The 17,819-nt window shown below is 43.8% G+C and overlaps 1 protein-coding gene across 11 annotated transcripts in view; it reads left to right on the forward strand.

Moving 5' to 3' along the window:
• SEMA6D (semaphorin 6D) overlaps positions 1–17,819 on the forward strand; it is a 225,181-nt gene that overhangs the window by 193,168 nt on the left and 14,194 nt on the right. For 7 of the 11 annotated variants that reach the window (XM_054837325.1, XM_054837324.1, XM_054837330.1 and 4 more), the window contains 2 exons: positions 17,058–17,214; positions 17,581–17,692. In XM_054837325.1, the coding sequence (XP_054693300.1) occupies positions 17,106–17,214; positions 17,581–17,692 (221 nt within the window). In that variant the 5' untranslated portion in view covers positions 17,058–17,105. Of the gene's footprint in view, positions 1–479; positions 522–745; positions 1,010–15,315; positions 15,532–17,057; positions 17,215–17,580; positions 17,693–17,819 lie in introns of those variants that run through there. The other 4 variants (XM_054837327.1, XM_054837328.1, XM_054837323.1 and 1 more) reach the window with 4 other exon arrangements.

Genomic DNA, 17,819 nt, shown 5'->3' on the forward strand with positions numbered 1-17,819 from the left:
AGGGGATGGTGGACAGGCACTTAAAAAGATGTCATTTCAAGGACATCCCCCCCCACCGCCCCCACCACACGCGAAGTACTCGTCTGCAAAATTGAGTCTCATTAGCCTGCAAAATTGCATTGCTCGCAATGACTTTTTCTTTCGAAGTAGAAATGAAAATTTCTGTATTAAGAAGCGAAGGTAGCGTCGGCGATGAACAAAACGCGTTCTTGATGGCTTCGTCCCAGCTGTTTACCTCCGCGGCTGCGGAGGCGGAATGGGCAGGGGGTTGGAGGCAGGGGGGCAGGTTTACCGAGGTGCTTTGGGAGGGGTAGAACTACAAGCGAAGTTTACCGGAGCTCCGCGCACGCAGCCACGGCCGGGCCCCTCGGCGGCAACCGCGGGCGGGGGGCCGCGCCCGGCGCTGCCCGCGGCGGGGGAGGGCGGAGGCGGGGGGCCGCGGCCGGGGCGGTGCCGCCCCCGCCCCGCCATGGCGCGGCTCGCCGCGGAGCTCCGCCGCCGGTGGGGGGCCGCGCTCCCGGGTGCGGTGAGAGCCGCGGTGGGGCCGGGCGCGGCAGCGGGAACCGAAAAGTTGGCCGCGACAGTGGCGGAGCGCGAGCCGGCTGCCGCCGCGGGCGCGGTGTTTGCGCGGAGGCGGGGGGTGGAGCGAGGCCGGGCGCGGCGGGACAGCGGGGCGGGCGAAAATAAATACATTAAAGGAAGGGGGGGGAAGGCAGGCGGGAAGGGGTGGGCTTTGCGGGGCGCGCCTCCCCCGCGTTGGCTCGGTACCGAGCGGAGCGCCAGGATGGGGCGCCCGGCGGGGGACAGCGGGCGGAGGAGGCAGCCCCGCCGGCGGGCGGCGGCTGTGGGCAGCGGCGCGGTGGCAGGTACGCGGGGCCGCGGCGGGTGCGCGGCGGCGCTGCCGAGCGGAGCGGGCGGCCGCTGTGGGAGCCGGCGCTGGCCGGAGAGGGGGGAGCCGAAGCGCAGCTGTTCGCTTTATCCCCAGCGAAATCGCCCCGGGGCGCTTAGGGTGAGTTTGGACTGGCGCTGGGTCGAGGGCTGAGCCGGCCCGGCCCCGGGGAATCGGCGCTGCCGGCGGGGCGGTGGCGCGGGCCCCCAGCGAGGCGTGATTTACGGGCTCCCCGGCAGCAGCCCGGCGCTGGGAGGCAGAGGGAGCTGTGTTTCAAGCTCCCCATCAATTATGGATGGCAACAAATACTAGAGTCAGTTCTGAATTATCCCCGTGCAGAGGCAAGGATAGCTCCGCTCCGTCGTCCTCGCCTCCTGGTGAAAACAATGCTCTGCTCAGGTGTAGAGCCGAGAAACTTTTTTTTTTTTTGGGGGGGGGGGGGAAGGAGGGAAGAGGGGGCGTTTCAGCACTGCAGAAACCGATACAGCAGCTTTCAGGGAGTAATTAGAAAGGGTTTAAAGCCTTCTTTATTATTTATAAGCGCTGGATGGAAATGAAAGGTCACACAGATATCTCTAGGTGGATATTATGCCTGTGTTTTAAGGGGTTGTGGGGTGGTTGTGCTGGGTTTTTTATGATTGTCATTGTGTTTTATCTTGTGAGTTGAAAAATGCCATTAAGTGTGCTTTAGGTTGACGTATTGAAAATACTGTAGTTCTGGTGGATATCCCACTTGTTAGCATTAATATAGCTAGTCTTAGATTAGTGTTTTTCTGCCAATCTTTGAGTTGTTTCTTCTGGTCAAGATTATATCTGTATCACAGGCGTTAATTTAAGCAAGATTCAGCCCTTAGTGTGTAAAGTAATATGTATTTATACGTGTGCGTGTGGCTTAGAATACATTTACTTCTGAGCATAGCAGCAGCAATGATGGTTCATAATGCTCACATATGTGGCGCTTGCTGTACAGATGGTATTGTAGCTTATCCGTGTACACACACACACACGCTTCACACGTAATGTGCAGGAATTACAGCAAACTTCCTCCAAAATACTGTTCAGTGCTCTGTAAAAGTATGGCATTTTTCCCCTGGTTATTTCCTTTGGGGAAAAACATGCATCTTTATTGGGATAGCTTTGTATTCTAAGTTTTTAGTTTTTCCTTAATAATTAATAATGTTTATTAATTCACTTAAATATTATTTGAAGGAACAGCTTCCTACTGTCTTAGAGGCTTTTACTGCTGGTCTGTTGCTCTCACATACAAATACTTTCACAGAGAATTTTCTGAGGTTCTCTCCTTTTTCCAAGTCCAACAGGAAGCTCATTGTAAAGCTTTGCAATCACTTTTGTGGCAAAAGAGAATAGATGTTTTTCCTGCTTTATTCACACTATAAAATTCTATGCTCCTCTTTAGTCTACTTAAGTTACTATTCAGTAAATTAAGCTGTACGTAATCATGTTTAATGTAGTAAGTGACAGGCATATTTTGTTATGTTGGCAGATATTGCATAAACATTTACTCTGGCTTAGATAAATAAAAATTGCCAGTTGAGTGCTCTGATTTCTTTTCTATATAATAATGAACTTTAACACTTTTATATTAACTAATATAAAACTCAGCTGTTTTAAAAACAGGAAGGAAAAGTTTGTAGTAAGAATTTATTAGCATTCTGAATTATGTAGCTCAGATTTGTTTTCAAAAGGACAGCCAAAAAATTATAATCCAGAGGCTCTGAACTGGTTTATTTAACCAGCTTCTCACTTTCATCTGCACCTTTAGTTAGAGTGAACAGCTACCTTCCTCCCTCATACCCTGCAGTCTGTCACTACCTGTTGTCATTTATGGTTGAGATGCAACAAAGATAACATCATTTTCTAAACGTGCTTTGTGTGATGCAGGAGTGTGTGCCAGGAATACAGTGATGGCCCTGTCAAAGCTCTACAAACCAGCTGTATGGCTGCGGGTTTTTCCCCCTAGCCTCTCGCGCCCTTTGAGCTGGACCATCTGAACGTTTCTGCATCTTTTGTATGGCTGATCTGAGCCAACTATTAGAGCAGATACTTTAGCCCTTGGAGCCACCGTAATGTTGATGTACACTTAATGAAGAGCACAGATTTAGATAGAATGCTTAATTATATATGCAATTAATTCTGACTAAATGGGTCTTTGATCTGATCGGTCCTGTCATATGAGATATGTGAAGGTAAAGAAAAGTACGTCATAGAAGCTCACTTCAAAGCGTATTTTAGGCATTTGTAATAACATATCTTCTGGTCTTACTACAGTCAGTCACACACAGATTGCAGCTCTTTATTTGTATGGGTTTTAAATTCTTTTAAAAACATCATTGCACTTAACACAAGATTCAGCATCCCTTGAAGTCAGGTGAAGCCCAGTTAGCTGTGCAGAACCTGTATAGAAATGTTGAAATGCTTTGGTTATGCTTCCTTCTGAAAAAAAGAAATTTGAAATCTGAAGTCAAGTGGAGATCATATGTGAATACGGTCAGTTCTCATCAAGTGTCATACAAGTGATATGACAGAGACTATTTTGGTTCTAGTCTGTAAGGCAAAGGAAACAGTTACATCAACAGCTTCTGTGCTCGTATAAGCTTATGTTGAGCTTACTTATGTTGCAGTCTGATATTTTTCAAGGAATAAGTTATGTGTTTGCTTACTGAACAGAGGCGGCAGTGATTGATTACATACTCATGTTAAACATACCTATAATTCCAGTTTGAAAAAAATCAGATATCTTTCCATTGGATAAAGTAATAATTTGGTCTGTGAGTAAGAAAAGATGGAAGGCATATTACTAGTGTTGGGTAGTACAAGTTATTTTCAGTTTTAGCAGCTCTGTATGTAATTAAAACAGTTCAAATGTTGCTTTCATCAAAACTGCTGTTACAACAGATGATCTTCTTTCGTACGCATCAGATAAGCTACTGCAGTTACTGTTAAAATCCATCTAAGCCATTTTATTAAGTTGTTACTTGTTCTGTGAATAGCTGCTAGCCTTGAGTTCAAAAGAAAGTAGGTTCTGATTTGTTCCCATGTCACATGGAAGAGTTGTGCAGTGGAAATCGTATTACTGCCCTGCCGATGCTGTTTTCTGGAGCTCTGTGTGTTGTCTGACATAGCCCGCTTTCTCTTGTTGTGCCTTGACAGTAATTACAGTACAGCTAATATCAGAAGTTTATTCACACAGGAAGAGTGTTGAATTGTCCCACTTCCAAAGTCAAATGTTTGTGTTAACCACAGAGACCAAATCTGTAGTGCACATATGAGTAGTGTTTATTTCCTTAACTTTTCTATTCCATTCGGCTATTGTTAACTAACCTAGATTAGCATTTTAACAACCCTGAAGTGAACTTCTGCCATTCTCCCTGCTTGGACAGTGTGTGTAGACCATCCATCATCCTGTCCTTGGCCACAACAGGCTACTGGCTCCATAACCATTTGGAGCTACACAGAAACCATCTGACTGTGAACAGCACAGCTGGCTACAGCAATTTTTTCTTCCGCACCACTGGCAGCATTGTCTGGCTATGGTAACTAAAGTTAACATCCAGAACGTGAAGTTTCTTTAGTTTTGGAACCCCAGCCCTGCTGCAGCTCAGAGGGCACACCTGCAGACAGGCTACAAAATGGCTGCGAGGAACAAGGCAACCTCTGGACTCTTTCTTTTCAAGGCTCCAGTTTGGGGACAGCAACCTGTTGTTTGGAGTGGGATTACATTAACTCCGTGCTTACTTGAGAGGAAGCTTGCTAGCTGAATCCTGCGCACTCTCAATGTGCAGATTGGGGTGTGCTTTGAAAGCCACCAGCTAAAGAAACAGAAGTTGCTGCTTTAACTTAGCCTCGCAAACTGCCAAAGAGCACAGAAAGAAATGGAGAATTTCGGCTGTGTGTTTCACACATTCTTGTAGAAGCCTTTTTAGTTCCACAGCGGAAACCATGTGATTTCACAGGATCTGTGCCCAGACTCTAATACTTGCTACAGATGCTTTCTTTGGTTTGTTTTGCAGATCTAGGAGTGCAGTAGGAAAGAAGTTGTTACTGGATTTATTGTTTTAATTCTGACATCTGCTATGAATGGCAGGTAACCAGCAGGTGAATGTACTTGTGGCTCTGTGCTAATTTTACTTGTTGAGATTTTTGCATAATTTAAATAAATTGGCCTAGCATGGCTGTCTGTCATGTGTGAGCCACAGCTTTCTTGCTAGAAGACAACCCTTGCTTTTAAGAGCAAAGGAGGTCAAGAGGGTGTTACCAGGCAGGGAGGGGCTGGGTGGAAGTGGAGGAGCAAAGACATGGTGGTGGAAGAGGAGGAGTAAGGAGCTCAAGCAAGCAACATTTGTTCTGTCCAGAATGGTTACAAACCTTGTAAATGAAATCAGTCCCTGGACAGCTTTGATTTATATTCTCGCACAGCTGATTGGCCTTGGTCTGCCTGACCTTGGTAACATTACAGAGGTCGTATTTGTACACAGATACTCTTCTTGCAAAAAGGTTTGTTGTTGCTGTTATTTTTTTTGACCGTTGAATCTAAGAGCCAAATTGTAGCCCTGGTTTCTAATTCGATAGGCATTGAATAAACACAGAATAAAAAGGATGGATCCTGTTCACCACAGTGGATAGCTTAAGAGATGGCAGATGGATACAGTCAGGCAGTGGCCTCTAGAAGCAGGAAAGCCGTGTTGGCCTGTGTAATCAGCAGCTGTGTTAGCGCACAAGCCGCATAAACGTAGCCGAGCTGCATGTTTCGGGGAAAGGGGACACGCTTGTAGGCATCAGAGGCAAAGAAGAGCTTTGAAGAGGGCTTGGGATGGGAATCGGGAGTTAATTGGCAGATGCGTGCTGGGGGGCTCTTCAAGTGCATGAGGGACAGCGGGGAGGCAAACACAGAGGTGCTTGTCTGGAAAGGTAACGAGTGAGCATCAGGGACCAGCATCACAGACTGGCTGCCCACCAGAGGTGGGAGTGAAACCTCAGAAGAGATGAGAGGTGATCAGCTGGTCACTCAGCTCAGCCATTACTGCAATAATAGGCTTTTTTTAACGTGAGCCACATAGTTCCTCTCTCTTATGCCAAATGGTCATGACAGCTGGGGGTCTGCTTTCCTGAGCAGCCGTAAGGTACCAGCTCACACCTCTGGGTCGGACCTTCCTCAGAGCTTTATTGTGGCATGAAACGAAAGGTATTTCCCTCAAGTGCTGCTGCCGTGCTTCCCAGGTGTGTTTGTGGGCGCTGGTGGTGGATAGGGGCTGCAGCAGCTAGGGCACCAACAGAAAGTGTTGCTGCTATTTCTGTGTACATCTGTCATGACAGATGCACTTTGGGGTCAAAAGAAAATTCTCATGTTTGTATTTCAAGCCCTTGTTTATATGTCCCTTCACTTGGGTACCCCCTTCCCACATTGTGTGAATACTTACGTGTCCTATTGGGCTGTGTGACCATCCTGTTTTGGGAAATGACAGAGAAGGAAAATGTGTATTTAACTCACAAAAACCTCAGTGTATAGTTAAGGCAACAGTATTAGAATTTTAGGTGATGTTTGAATGTAGCCCAGTGCTAGTGAGGGAGCTGCGACTCTGCCTGTCAGTGTAATGGTAGTTAAAACCAAGAAGAGCTGTAAGCAGTCTGTATGTTCCCCGAGCAATGTAGCACCCAGGTGCTAAGTATCAGAGTACTGCCTGGTGGGTCAGGGAGGCTCAGTGCCCTGTGGAACAGCTTGAACCAACTGAGCTGGAGAGGGCCCTCTGGCTTAGCGACAGTTGTCCAGGAGCCTGCATTGGCACCCCTTGCAAACACAGCTCTTTTGTGTATTGCCACCTGGAGACAGAGTGCTGAAGAGAAGGGTAAGGATAACAGAGGAAAAGTAGTGGTGTGAAAGCTGTCAACAGTGTGTGAACAATGTCCCCAGGTGTCTCATGAAAGGAGTAATAAGGGGGAAAAAATCATCTTGCAGAGTTGAATGGTTTCTTTCAATTTGCAAACTTCTGCTCTCAGTGACAGTTTCTTTAACCCAGCATGTGTTTATCAAAGATTAACACTGAAAAGCCAGTAATTTGTTTTTGCTCAGTAAATCATATTTTCTTCATAAAGTAAATGCTGTGTGGATATTTTTAGCATTAGGTAGTTTTTTTCCTTAATGATGACCTCAGACAAAAATAATCAAATCCCATGCTTTGGGGATTAATCTGATTCCCTGCAAGGGTTCGGATAGAATTTTTTTTGTCTTGTGTACCACTATACAGGTTTTAGTGTGAGAGTGGATTATGTCTTTTCCTTCCCCTACAGCATCAGGTTTTCATCCTCACCAAAGATATAACAAGCATCGCTTGTGATTGAACAGTAGTCTTATGTGGCAAACTATGCCAACACAAACCTAAATGTATTTGGTGCAGCTGTAGAGGAAAAATAGACCTGCAGACATACATAGTGTGTGGGTCAGATATGATTATTTAGTCACATTCTTACACTGGCCCAATATTACTAGTGATAACACAAGGATTTAGGGAAACATTACAATTGGAGATCTTGGGAGGCTGGTGTGGAGGAGAGAATGGGACAGGCTGTAATGTAAAGCTTTAAAGCCCTAAGTCTCATCCCCTAATTTGCCACAGATTTCCTTGTGACCTTGCTTCAAGCACTTGGAGTTTGTATGTTACTGATTGGAAATTTTTATTTTTTTTATTTACTTTTAAAGGTCACATCCATGGCTTCTCTGTGGCTCACTAGTCAAAATGCCAAAGTAGTGTGATGCAAGTACATCCCTGCCTTAACAGGGTGAATGTTATCATGTGGCAATGTAGCCAAAGTAAAAGACAAAGGGGAGGGAGAGCTGGTGCCCACCTTGGCTGTGTCCTGTTCGAAATGACTGCTGTGTGGGCTTTGCAGGTTGTGTTTGGCCTGTGGAAGGTGGGCAATTCTGTGATGCAGCGAATTCCCCAAACTGATGTGATGCAGCACAGGGACATGCCCAAGCTTGGGACTCAGAGCAGGATAGCCATGGCTGCACCATGGCAGCACCAATCCTGTCTCTAGCCCCAAACTGGCAATAGTATGGGCATGATTTAACCTAACTGCATTTATATTAGTTTAATAACTTCAGCAGATTGTAGGGCAAGGAATCAGCTGGATCAAATCCTGCATTAATACATGTGATTTTTAAATAAATAAAAATAAATTTCTCACCACTATCCCTCTGTGTTCTTGATAAGTCAGGTGCTCCCAGGAGACTCTCAGCACAGGTACCTCTAAAGACATACCTCTGCCCCCCTGACTGTCCCCAGGGTCTCACAGCATGAGCACCACTGTCTCTCCCTCTCCCCTGTGAGTATGTATGTACATACATTTACAAATAAATGCTCGGAGACTACAAAAGCAGTAAATGTAATAATGTGATCCAACTGTTCAGTGCTAGGCTAGAAAGAAGTGTTTTTCTGCCATTATGTGAAAATTTAGCGTGACTGGAACAGAGTCTGCATTTGATTAGGCAATTTAAGAAATGTAAGAGACTTCATACTGTAGGGCAGTGCAGCAAAACAATTGCTCGGAACATGTTCTAAAATTGGCTTGCCTTCACCATCAGACTTCCATGTGTTTCTGTATGACATCTCAAATGAAAATATGAGCAGTCACATGGCAAGTGACTGAATTTTGATATTATGGTAAATAAAGGCACCAGTTTAAACAATTATTCTAAATTCTGAGTAGCCTTTGAGATGGAAAAAACACAAAACCCTCCCTCTATTTACTTTCCAGCCTGGGAAAGACATTTCATAACATAGCCTTTCATTGGCGTAGTTAATCTTTAATGCTTAACAAGTTAATAGTAATCGTTAACTTTGAGCTCAGGCTTCCTCCAGGTTTTCATGCCTGCATTTTGTACGTGTGATTGATTGTGGCCAGGAAAGTGGCAGAGTACATGCTTTGCATATACAAATAGGTAACTGGGTGGCCAGCTACCAGATTTGTCCGTGCAGAAAACCCAAGAGTAGTTAAAAGCACATTGTTCCCCAGTCTCTATAGGCAGTATTCCTGTGGGCAAGGCTGGCTGACTGTTCCAGCTGCAAGAATGGCATACTGACAATACCAGCACAGTACTTGAGATGCTCTGATGTGTTTCTTGCCAGTTGATAGTCTTCTCCTGTCTCTCCCCTGGCATTTTCCAGCAGCCATTTACTTTCTCTTTGAAATGACAGCAGTGGCATCCAGCAGCAGCAGCTCAACCCAGCAGGCCCCATGCTCCAGCAAGGCACAGAGCTGAGATGCTGGAGGGGTGCTTATAGCACGGGAGAGCAGTGGGTGGGAAGAAGTCACTTTCTGGAGTGAGGTTGACCAGCCTGTTGAACAGCAGCTGTGCCCTCTCCACAGTGCAAATCCCTCTTTTACCTCAGCTGTCCTGCTGTTGGGGTGTATTCTTTCCCCCAAACCACCCTTCCATTTCAAACCATCCCATTCACTTCATCCTGTAGGCAAACCCTGACCTCCTGAGCTCCAGCCAGGTCTAAAATGGGCACTGCTTATCTTGGGAATCAGGGCTGGAACACTCCTCAAGATGAAGGCTGCTTTCTCCACTGCTGGGAGACAGCAGGGCTCACAGACAGGAGACCCAGGGGTGCTGCCAGCAATTCCCTATGGCTGTGGCATCAGCTGGACTTGTGCAAGTTGTGCTGGAGACCTTCATTGTGTCTTCACCTGCAAATACTGGTTTATACCTGTCCCAGAGCTGCCTTATCAGATGATGCCTGATGATGCTGAAATGAGTGGCAGTTTTGCTATGTAAATCACGTACTGTAGGCTTGCAGGAAGAATACTTACTTACTTTGCTTATGATGCTCACCCCAGCTAACCCTCCTAGAGGGAGGAAGAGGTAATACTTTGGTCTAGGTTTTAGGCTTTTGCTTGAGGCTAAGGGGGCCAGTTTGGTCGTTTCCAAACCTACATCCAAGCCAATAAGTACTACTGTAAGTAATTAATCTTTGCCATCATGGTTTAAGAGTTCTCTCTAGTTTTCAGGATGAAAGTATTTCAGACTAAAAAAGACTGTTGAAAAGCACCAGACACCTGTGAGACAGCCGTGAGCTGGAGGCACTCGGGAGTTCACCCTGATGAGCCCCAGCTGCTCCCCCCAGCAGGGTGGCATTGCTTTCCTTGGGTTGGGGTCAGGGCAGGAGCAGGAGCCTGTGTTGCCCATGGCCAAGAATTACTGGAGGATCAGTGCTGAGAGTATAGAACAAACCCTGAACATCACTATATTGACATTCTCTGCACCAGTCCTTGGGCACTTTCACAAATAAATTTAGTATTTCCTAGGGCAGTCTCAGTTGGACACGAGCAGCTTGAATTAATAAAATGCAGGCCTGCTGAAACGGTGAATCCAGAGCGCTGCTTAAGTTAAAGTACCTTGCACTTTATCACTGATGGCTCAACCCTGGCAAACTTTCAAGGGGAGCATGTCCTGCAGGAGCTTTGTAAAACAGAGCAGATTTGAGCATAGATGTGAACTGAAATCAAAGGTTGGTTTCAGCTGGAGGACTTTTGTATCACCCTGGTAAAGGAAGGTAGTTAACATTCACTCTCAAAAATTAACTTAAACATAATTGAAGCAATCACTTACAGTTTGCTCAGCATTTTATTTCCTTTCCTGCTGAAACTACCTTGTGTTCAAGTACATTTTTGATCACAGGAGAATTTAGCCCTCAAAGTGCATCTAATCAACCGCTAAACACTTGCATCGTTAAAAGTCACCCTATCCATTTTGCATTCTGTCAGCTCCTTCTAGAGCAAGAAGGGTGTGCTTTCTGTACCATTAAAAGCCTGCAAACAACTGAAGTGTAACTAGCAATACCATAAGCCAATTAAGATGAAAGCTGTGATACTCAGTGGTAGGGTTTCATCACTTTAATATTAAACTATCTTTTTTTACTTAGGCATAGATCAAGAGGTGTTAATGCAGAATCCTTAAAAGAAGTCAAGTATTATCTTAAAATAACAGACCTGTTATTTGCACTTTCATGCTCAATTAATATCACGGCTCCAAATATCCTAAATTTTTTCTTCAGAGCTGCAGATTTTAAAGTTGTTACAGAAAGCAAGGGTGGTTACATACTGCAAGTTTAAATTTGAGTGTACCTTTATAGGACAAAGTTTTTCTTTTATATTTATTCATACAAAATCATGCTGTAAGTTTCTAAAAGGGACTACAAGAATTAAGTATGTTTCTTTTATTATAACCACAAATATTTTCCTGTGTTATTTGATAATTAGCTGAAACAATCTGTCAGCAAACTACACAGTATGGATTTATCACATCATAGACAATCTCTGAGATTTGAATGTACAGTAAACCCCTGTGTCAGGCATTGCCTTCAGGAACTTTACTGAAGTCAGCCTTCATTAGACAAAACGCATTTTTACCAGAATGCTGTTTGAAAAAATGCTGGTCTTATATTTTGGCTTGGATGATACAAAAATGCTGCATTTTCATGTTTTGACTACCAAAACACACTTTGGCCTGGTTTCCCCCCCACACACATGTGGCTCTGCTCTAGAGTTATTTTGTTCTATGCATAGCAGGGATAAGGTGCTATTCTGAGTGAATATTCTGGTGCATCCATGGTTGCCAGTGCATGCATTTCTACAAGTCTAGGGCACCACTGAAGGCAGCCTGTACCACATTCGTCGAGTTTCTTCTAAATGTGTTCTGAATGTCTTCTAATGTTTCTTCTAAATTTCTTCTAAATGTCTTCTAAAAATCTTCTGAAAAGATTGACCTGCTTGACAACCCAAAATTCAGCAACAACCTACCTTTGTGTACTATGTACTAGTGAAGTGCAGCTCCTGCACCAGCACCTTACTGAGATACTCTTCTCTCTGCAGCTGGCTCTAGAAGTTGAACTTCTCCCACCTGGTAGCAGTTATCATCAGCAAGTAAACTCATGTGCAAATCCTTAGCCCCCTAAAGTAGAGTCATTGCCAACATACCTTTTAACTTCATGAAGCCCAGAATTTGAACTATACCCTTTTCAACTAGTGTTTTTCAACCTGCAGTTGGTGAACTATAAGTGATTTGTACATCAAAAGATAATCCCTGAGGCTGGAGTAAACAATATTTTTAACCTTTTTACATTAGCCCTTTGCATCCAATAAAAGGGTGGGGGGGAATGAGTAGGTGCTAAACACAAGTAGTTTCCATTCAGAGACTAACATAACATCTATTTGGTTGCAAGTGAAATCTATGACTTGCTCTAGCCCAGCCAACAGATCTTTGATGTTTGCGTAGTCTTCTGGTTAAAGGGCTTTGAAGCACTGATTTGGCCAACTGCTCGGAGCCCTGAAGCCACTGTGCAAGGATGTGCTGTGACCCTCACCAGGCGGTTGTCTTAAGGGCCAAGATGAGTTGCTGAGTGTTGCACGGGATTTGCTTTGTGCTGTCAGAAAGAGGAACTGAAGTCCAGCCGTAGGCCCCAACAAACTTGTTGAACATCTGTGAACAAGCAGCATTAAAGAATTTTTTTGTTTTGTTTTAATTTTTATCTTATTAGAGTGGCTCAAAATTTCAGAAGGTACCATCTCAGAAATGCACTGGTTATTGCATTTGCACTAATTAGTGCCCTCAGGGAGCCATTTGCATGCAGGAAGGAACAGAGGACAATGGGATTTCCTGATCTGCCAAAGTCTAGTCGCTTGGGATTGTGGGAGACCACATCTCATAAATTGACTAAGCTCAGCATATTACTAATCAATTCTGCCTGTCCCCCCTCAACATTATGGTTAGCACACACCTTCAGGCACAGAGGAGATCCTTGATCTCACCTAACAGCCTGATTTTGCCCTGTGTCTGGTGGAGAAGGAAGATGGTGCAGTCATTTAAGCCTTTTTGTGTTATGTGCCTGTTTTTCAGCTCTCGTTATTAAAACCCTTTTCTCCTCTGCCTCGCAAACTCCAAAAGTGAACTGACTTTTAGGATATATCTTTTGGTCTCACCTATCTTGAACTTCAGCCTGGATTTGCCATACCACACTCCTGTCTGCGCTTAGCATTTTGAGTAGTGTTTATTGTGTAAAGGAGAATTTTAAGGATTTTTTTTTTTTTTTTAGTGCATCAAAGATAGTGCATCAGTCTGGTTTGAAACTATTTGATGTGTTGCTTCTCTCCAGCTGACTGAATGCCCTCTCCTTTCCCCCCTCCTCTTTTACGTGGCAGTGCACGGAAAGATGATTGATGGAGTGTCACCAGTGCGTTGTCAAAGTCTGGAGTAGATTAATGGGCAAGAAACACCAGCCTGTTCCCCTTCACATGTGATTGTTTGAAGGAGGGCTCATATTTTAACAGAAATGATATCCTGCTTCTCTGGATTCCCCCAATCAGGAACTGAAGGATGGGATTCGTATCTGAGATTGAAAGGTGCCAGCCACAAAGAGCCAGTTTATTACTTGGGACAACTACCTGCCTTCCACTTGACCAACGGCACTTGCTCTGAGGCCTGTTGCAGTCAGGCTCCTCTCCTCTTTACTGGTGTGGACTTGTGCCCCCAGTTAACATTTATACCTCTATGTGTTTGTATTTGCAGACACAACTAGTTAGGCATAGACCAAATGGCCAGAAGATCTCTGATCTGTTACTGTCTTTTCCACCTGGGTGGCACTGGCCAGTTTGCCTGTGCTGGCCACGTGTGACCCAGAGCAGCTCAGATCCTTTGAAAAAGCTTTTTTGGTGTTTGGCCTTGGTCACAAATTCAGCCTTGATCTGCGTCTCAATTCCCCAGCTGCAAAACAGGGATAGCAATATGGTAATTTCCAAACATTGCACTTGCCGTGAATTGTTTCCTAGCAGAAATGCTAGGAATGCAATTTATAAGAGAAATTAATCAAAGACTGGTCTGAATCCTGGCTGGGGAAAAATAATCAGACCCAGAGTATGATTGTTTTCTGCATTTTCTTGAAGGTAGACATTGCCAGTATTTCATAATCAGCTATTCTGGTCCAAACAGATACTTCAGCCTTGTTATTTGTAGTCCCCAATAGTGGCCTCTATTGAACGGCTGAATGTGGCAAGAATTAAGTCTTTCACACCAGCCTATCTGTGTCGACCAGAAGCAAACACCTGGCTGTCATAAACCCCAGTTCCAAGGGCTAGATGGAGCCCATTCTTTCTGATTATGCAGGGAACAGCTGTTCTTCCAAGTATATTCTCTTTTCAGTGGTTCTGATCTCAAGCCTGTGTCCAACCAGCTAAAAGGTGCATTTAAATGTATCTTAAAGCAGGTGCCTTTTCATATGTAGATAGAAATCAGAGCTACTGTTCATTTTCTTGTAATATGTTAACAAGCAAAATGAGAAGAAATCTGCACTTTTTACCTGTTTGGTAAGAAGTGATTACCTGTGGTTTGCTGATCCAGTCCAGCTCTCTGTCCGCTTTTCTCTCTTGTCATGACAAAGGTCTGCACTTCATGCAGATGTAGACATTGTCTTTGATAGAGACTTGTGACAGGTGATGTTTAGTTAAAAGAGATTGTTGAACATAACTATTCCCACCATTTATGTTCCCAGAGTTCATCTCTGGAGTATGTTCAGGGGCTTGGAGGTTTTTTGAGGAAGACATAAATGTCAGTTTGTTTCTGCTCTGGATGGAATCTCTAGGGAGACGTATCCTGTGGTTTTACATTTACAAAACTTGTTTTAGGGAGTATGATATACCCCCTGAAATTTGAATCTACTTGAGAGAACTGGTACTCTCTTTGTTCACCTGGCATTTTGGTGATTTCCTTTTTGGTTTTGTGACTAGTTTTAGGTCACAATTGTTGTGGCCAATAAACAGCAAATTGCCTTTGAATCCAGAAGACAGTATCTTTGTAAGGCAGGTTACACTTAAGTTTTGTATTTGTTGCCCCAGTGAATAGACAGGATGCTAGAAGGAAAGAGAGGAAAAAAGAAACTTCCTAATGCGTGCCCATGCTTGATACTGGCAGAACTTGTTCAGTTTGCAGGCTGTGCGCATTTTGCAGCCAGGCCAGGGTCTCCTTGAGGAGAACGGGCCATGAACAGCCTCATCTTCTATGCTAACTAAAGCCTACATGGCTGGGAGAGCTTCTTGCTCTTTGGCAATTTGTACTCATTTGTTCTCCAAGAAAATGAGGCTTTAGGGAGGACTTTTACTAAGCACCTTACAGATGTTACTGTGCACTGACTCAATGTACAGTTTATGTGCCTCCCCTTTCTCTTCTTTCACTGGGACAGCAGTGGGTTGGATATTTGGAGCCTGCTTTTCTTGAAAAGACGACCAAAAAAAAAAAAGGATTGTGTAACCATTCATGATTTGTTACTGTGTCTGGGAGCCACTGTGCTGCAGGACTTTGCTCTAATGGTGCTTTCACAAGAAAGAACTAATTTGACTAACTTTATTAATTCCAGTTTGTTTTAAGTTTGCTGATGAGTAATTTAACGCAAGATGCTTCAGCTGAAGAGGCCATGTCAGGACAAGGAAGAGCAGAGGGAAAGTGCCAGGAATCATTAGTGTTTATTAACCACTGCACTCATCAATCTTGACTAAGAGCACAGCCCATTCGTTCTGGACTGGTGGACTGAGATACAGAAATATCATTAACACTGGAAAATGCTTCTTTTCAGGTCAGTCCGTAATGGACATGCATTCAGATGACACCCCCATCACCAAATATTATCAGCCTTTCCGTTGGTCTGTTCACAGTCCAGCCTGAACCTACAGAGCTCAGCAGCCTTGTGGAAGGAAGAAGCCCTGCCCCTAGCCAGCTGTAGTATCAATTAACAAATACAGTATTTTCATCCCCAGTAAACATTACTGAAAGGTTAAGTGTTGTTATGAAGGGTTTTTTTAATTGCTTTTCAAATTATTAAATGATTAATACTTACGTGCTTTGCTGGATCAGGCCCGGCACTTTGTACTGGCAACGTGCACATCTCACAGCAATTCTTGAAAGATTAAAATGGAAAGGATTCTATTTTTCTGTTTAGACAAAGACTTTAATAACCGATTTCAGCAACTGTGAGGCATTGAGCTGGTGACTCAAAGCTCTGACCTGTGAATTGGGGCTGAATGAATGCCTCCAGAAGGTTGGAGGAGGGAATAGTACTACATTTGCCAGGTTCCTAATGAGAAATATGACCCCTGCCCAGACCACTTGTGGTCATTAAGGATTGCATTTCGCTTTGAGATGTGTTTTCTTGCATCCTACCCAAATTGCAACTTGAGTAGTTACATTCTGCTCACTAAAATATCCCTGCGGTTTAATTGGAGAAGTTATGTTTCCCTTCCCCTCTTAAAAGCTTTGTTGTATAATGCTGTGGTGCTATCATAATATGTGCTGTATAATCTGTAGAGCACACACACATACAAAACCCCACCATCAGAGTCTCTGAAGTTGCTGGCTTTTTACAGTAACAAATAGAATTAGGGTGAAAGCGTCATCTGGGGAACCCAGTTCCACATTGAGTCTCCTGCCACCCTTGCGAAGCATGTCACAAGCACTGTCACATGGCAGAGGCAGCATTTTTGCATTTACTTTGCACATGTGTAAATCACTGCACAAGGCAAAGCATCAAGTATGTGGTCTTGGACATAAGGTCTTTCGCAATGAGCATGCTAGGCTTAGTATGATGATGGCACAGCCTGGAAACAAGCAATAATTTTAAAACGTGGCATGGATGTTCAGACAGATTGTGTGTGTCATGACTTTTTGTGGATAAGATTTAGGTATTTTATGGGGAAAGGGTTTTATTGGATGACATTCAGTGATAGAGGGGATGGAAAGAGATTGCAGTTTAATTAAAATTCTAATCCCAAGTTTGACAATTTTTCATGCCAGGTCAGCAGCCTGCATGTTCTGTTTGTGTTTCCCATGAATTAAATGGGCTGACAGTTGTCAGCTTCTTCAGAAAAGCCTGTAAATCCAGCTAAAAATTAGCAAACATCAATATGTTTCAGAGCAGCTTTGAGTAGGGATATGTCACGCAGCAGTTTTCCATCCATGTACATACAGGAGCCTTTCACAAGCACCAGTTTAGTCCACTGCTGCCAGTGCTCAAATACAAATGGAAAAAACGCTTTTCCTTCAGTAGGAAGTCACAGTTACTGTCCTGTGCTGCTGAAATCTCACTGGCATGTTCCTGTTTTCCAGGTAGTTAAACAGTGTTGCCACAAAGGTAGTACTCATCTTTCACCAGCCATGAGGCTTCCTCTGCTTTGTGCCTCCGTGATGCTAATGAGTCTGTCCCAGTGCCGAGCTGTCAGCTTCCCTGAAGATGAGGACCCTATTAATGTTGTTGACTACCACTGTAAGTAATCTGCAAATGGTGCTAACTGCTAGGGAAAAAGTTTTAATGTGGTTTTTTTTTTTCCTTGGGAAGTTTAAAAAAAAAAAAGTCTGTTTTCTTTCAAATCGAAATGTGTTTACTGGCTTTGTATCTTTAATAGAACAGTTAATCATTTTCTTAAAAAAGCAATCAGAAATACAGCAATAACTTCAGGAAAAAAGAACATTTGCTGACATTAGCCATCTTTTTCTCATTTAAATTCAAGACATTCCTCAAGGAATTTAGTTTAAACCCTTCTACACCTAGTATATACAGCTAATCAATGCCATATATTGATTCTTTAGCTCTATAATCCTGAGTGATGGTGTAGCCCATTTTTACTTGCAGATTCAAGGCAATATCCAGTATTTAGAGGACGCCCTTCAGGCAATGAATCTCAGCACAGACTGGACTTCCAACTGATGTTGAAAATTCGAGACACACTTTATATCGCTGGCAGGTAATTTTCCTCCACTCAGTTCATTAGATTAAAATTCTTTTCTCTTCTGGTTTTGCATTAATGTGTAAAATTCATTTAGAAAAATCTGCAGAATATGATAAAAATTAGAATTGGGGGAGGACTTCCC

The sequence above is a fragment of the Grus americana genome, chromosome 10 (genome assembly GCF_028858705.1).
Source record: "Grus americana isolate bGruAme1 chromosome 10, bGruAme1.mat, whole genome shotgun sequence".
NCBI lineage: Eukaryota > Metazoa > Chordata > Aves > Gruiformes > Gruidae > Grus > Grus americana.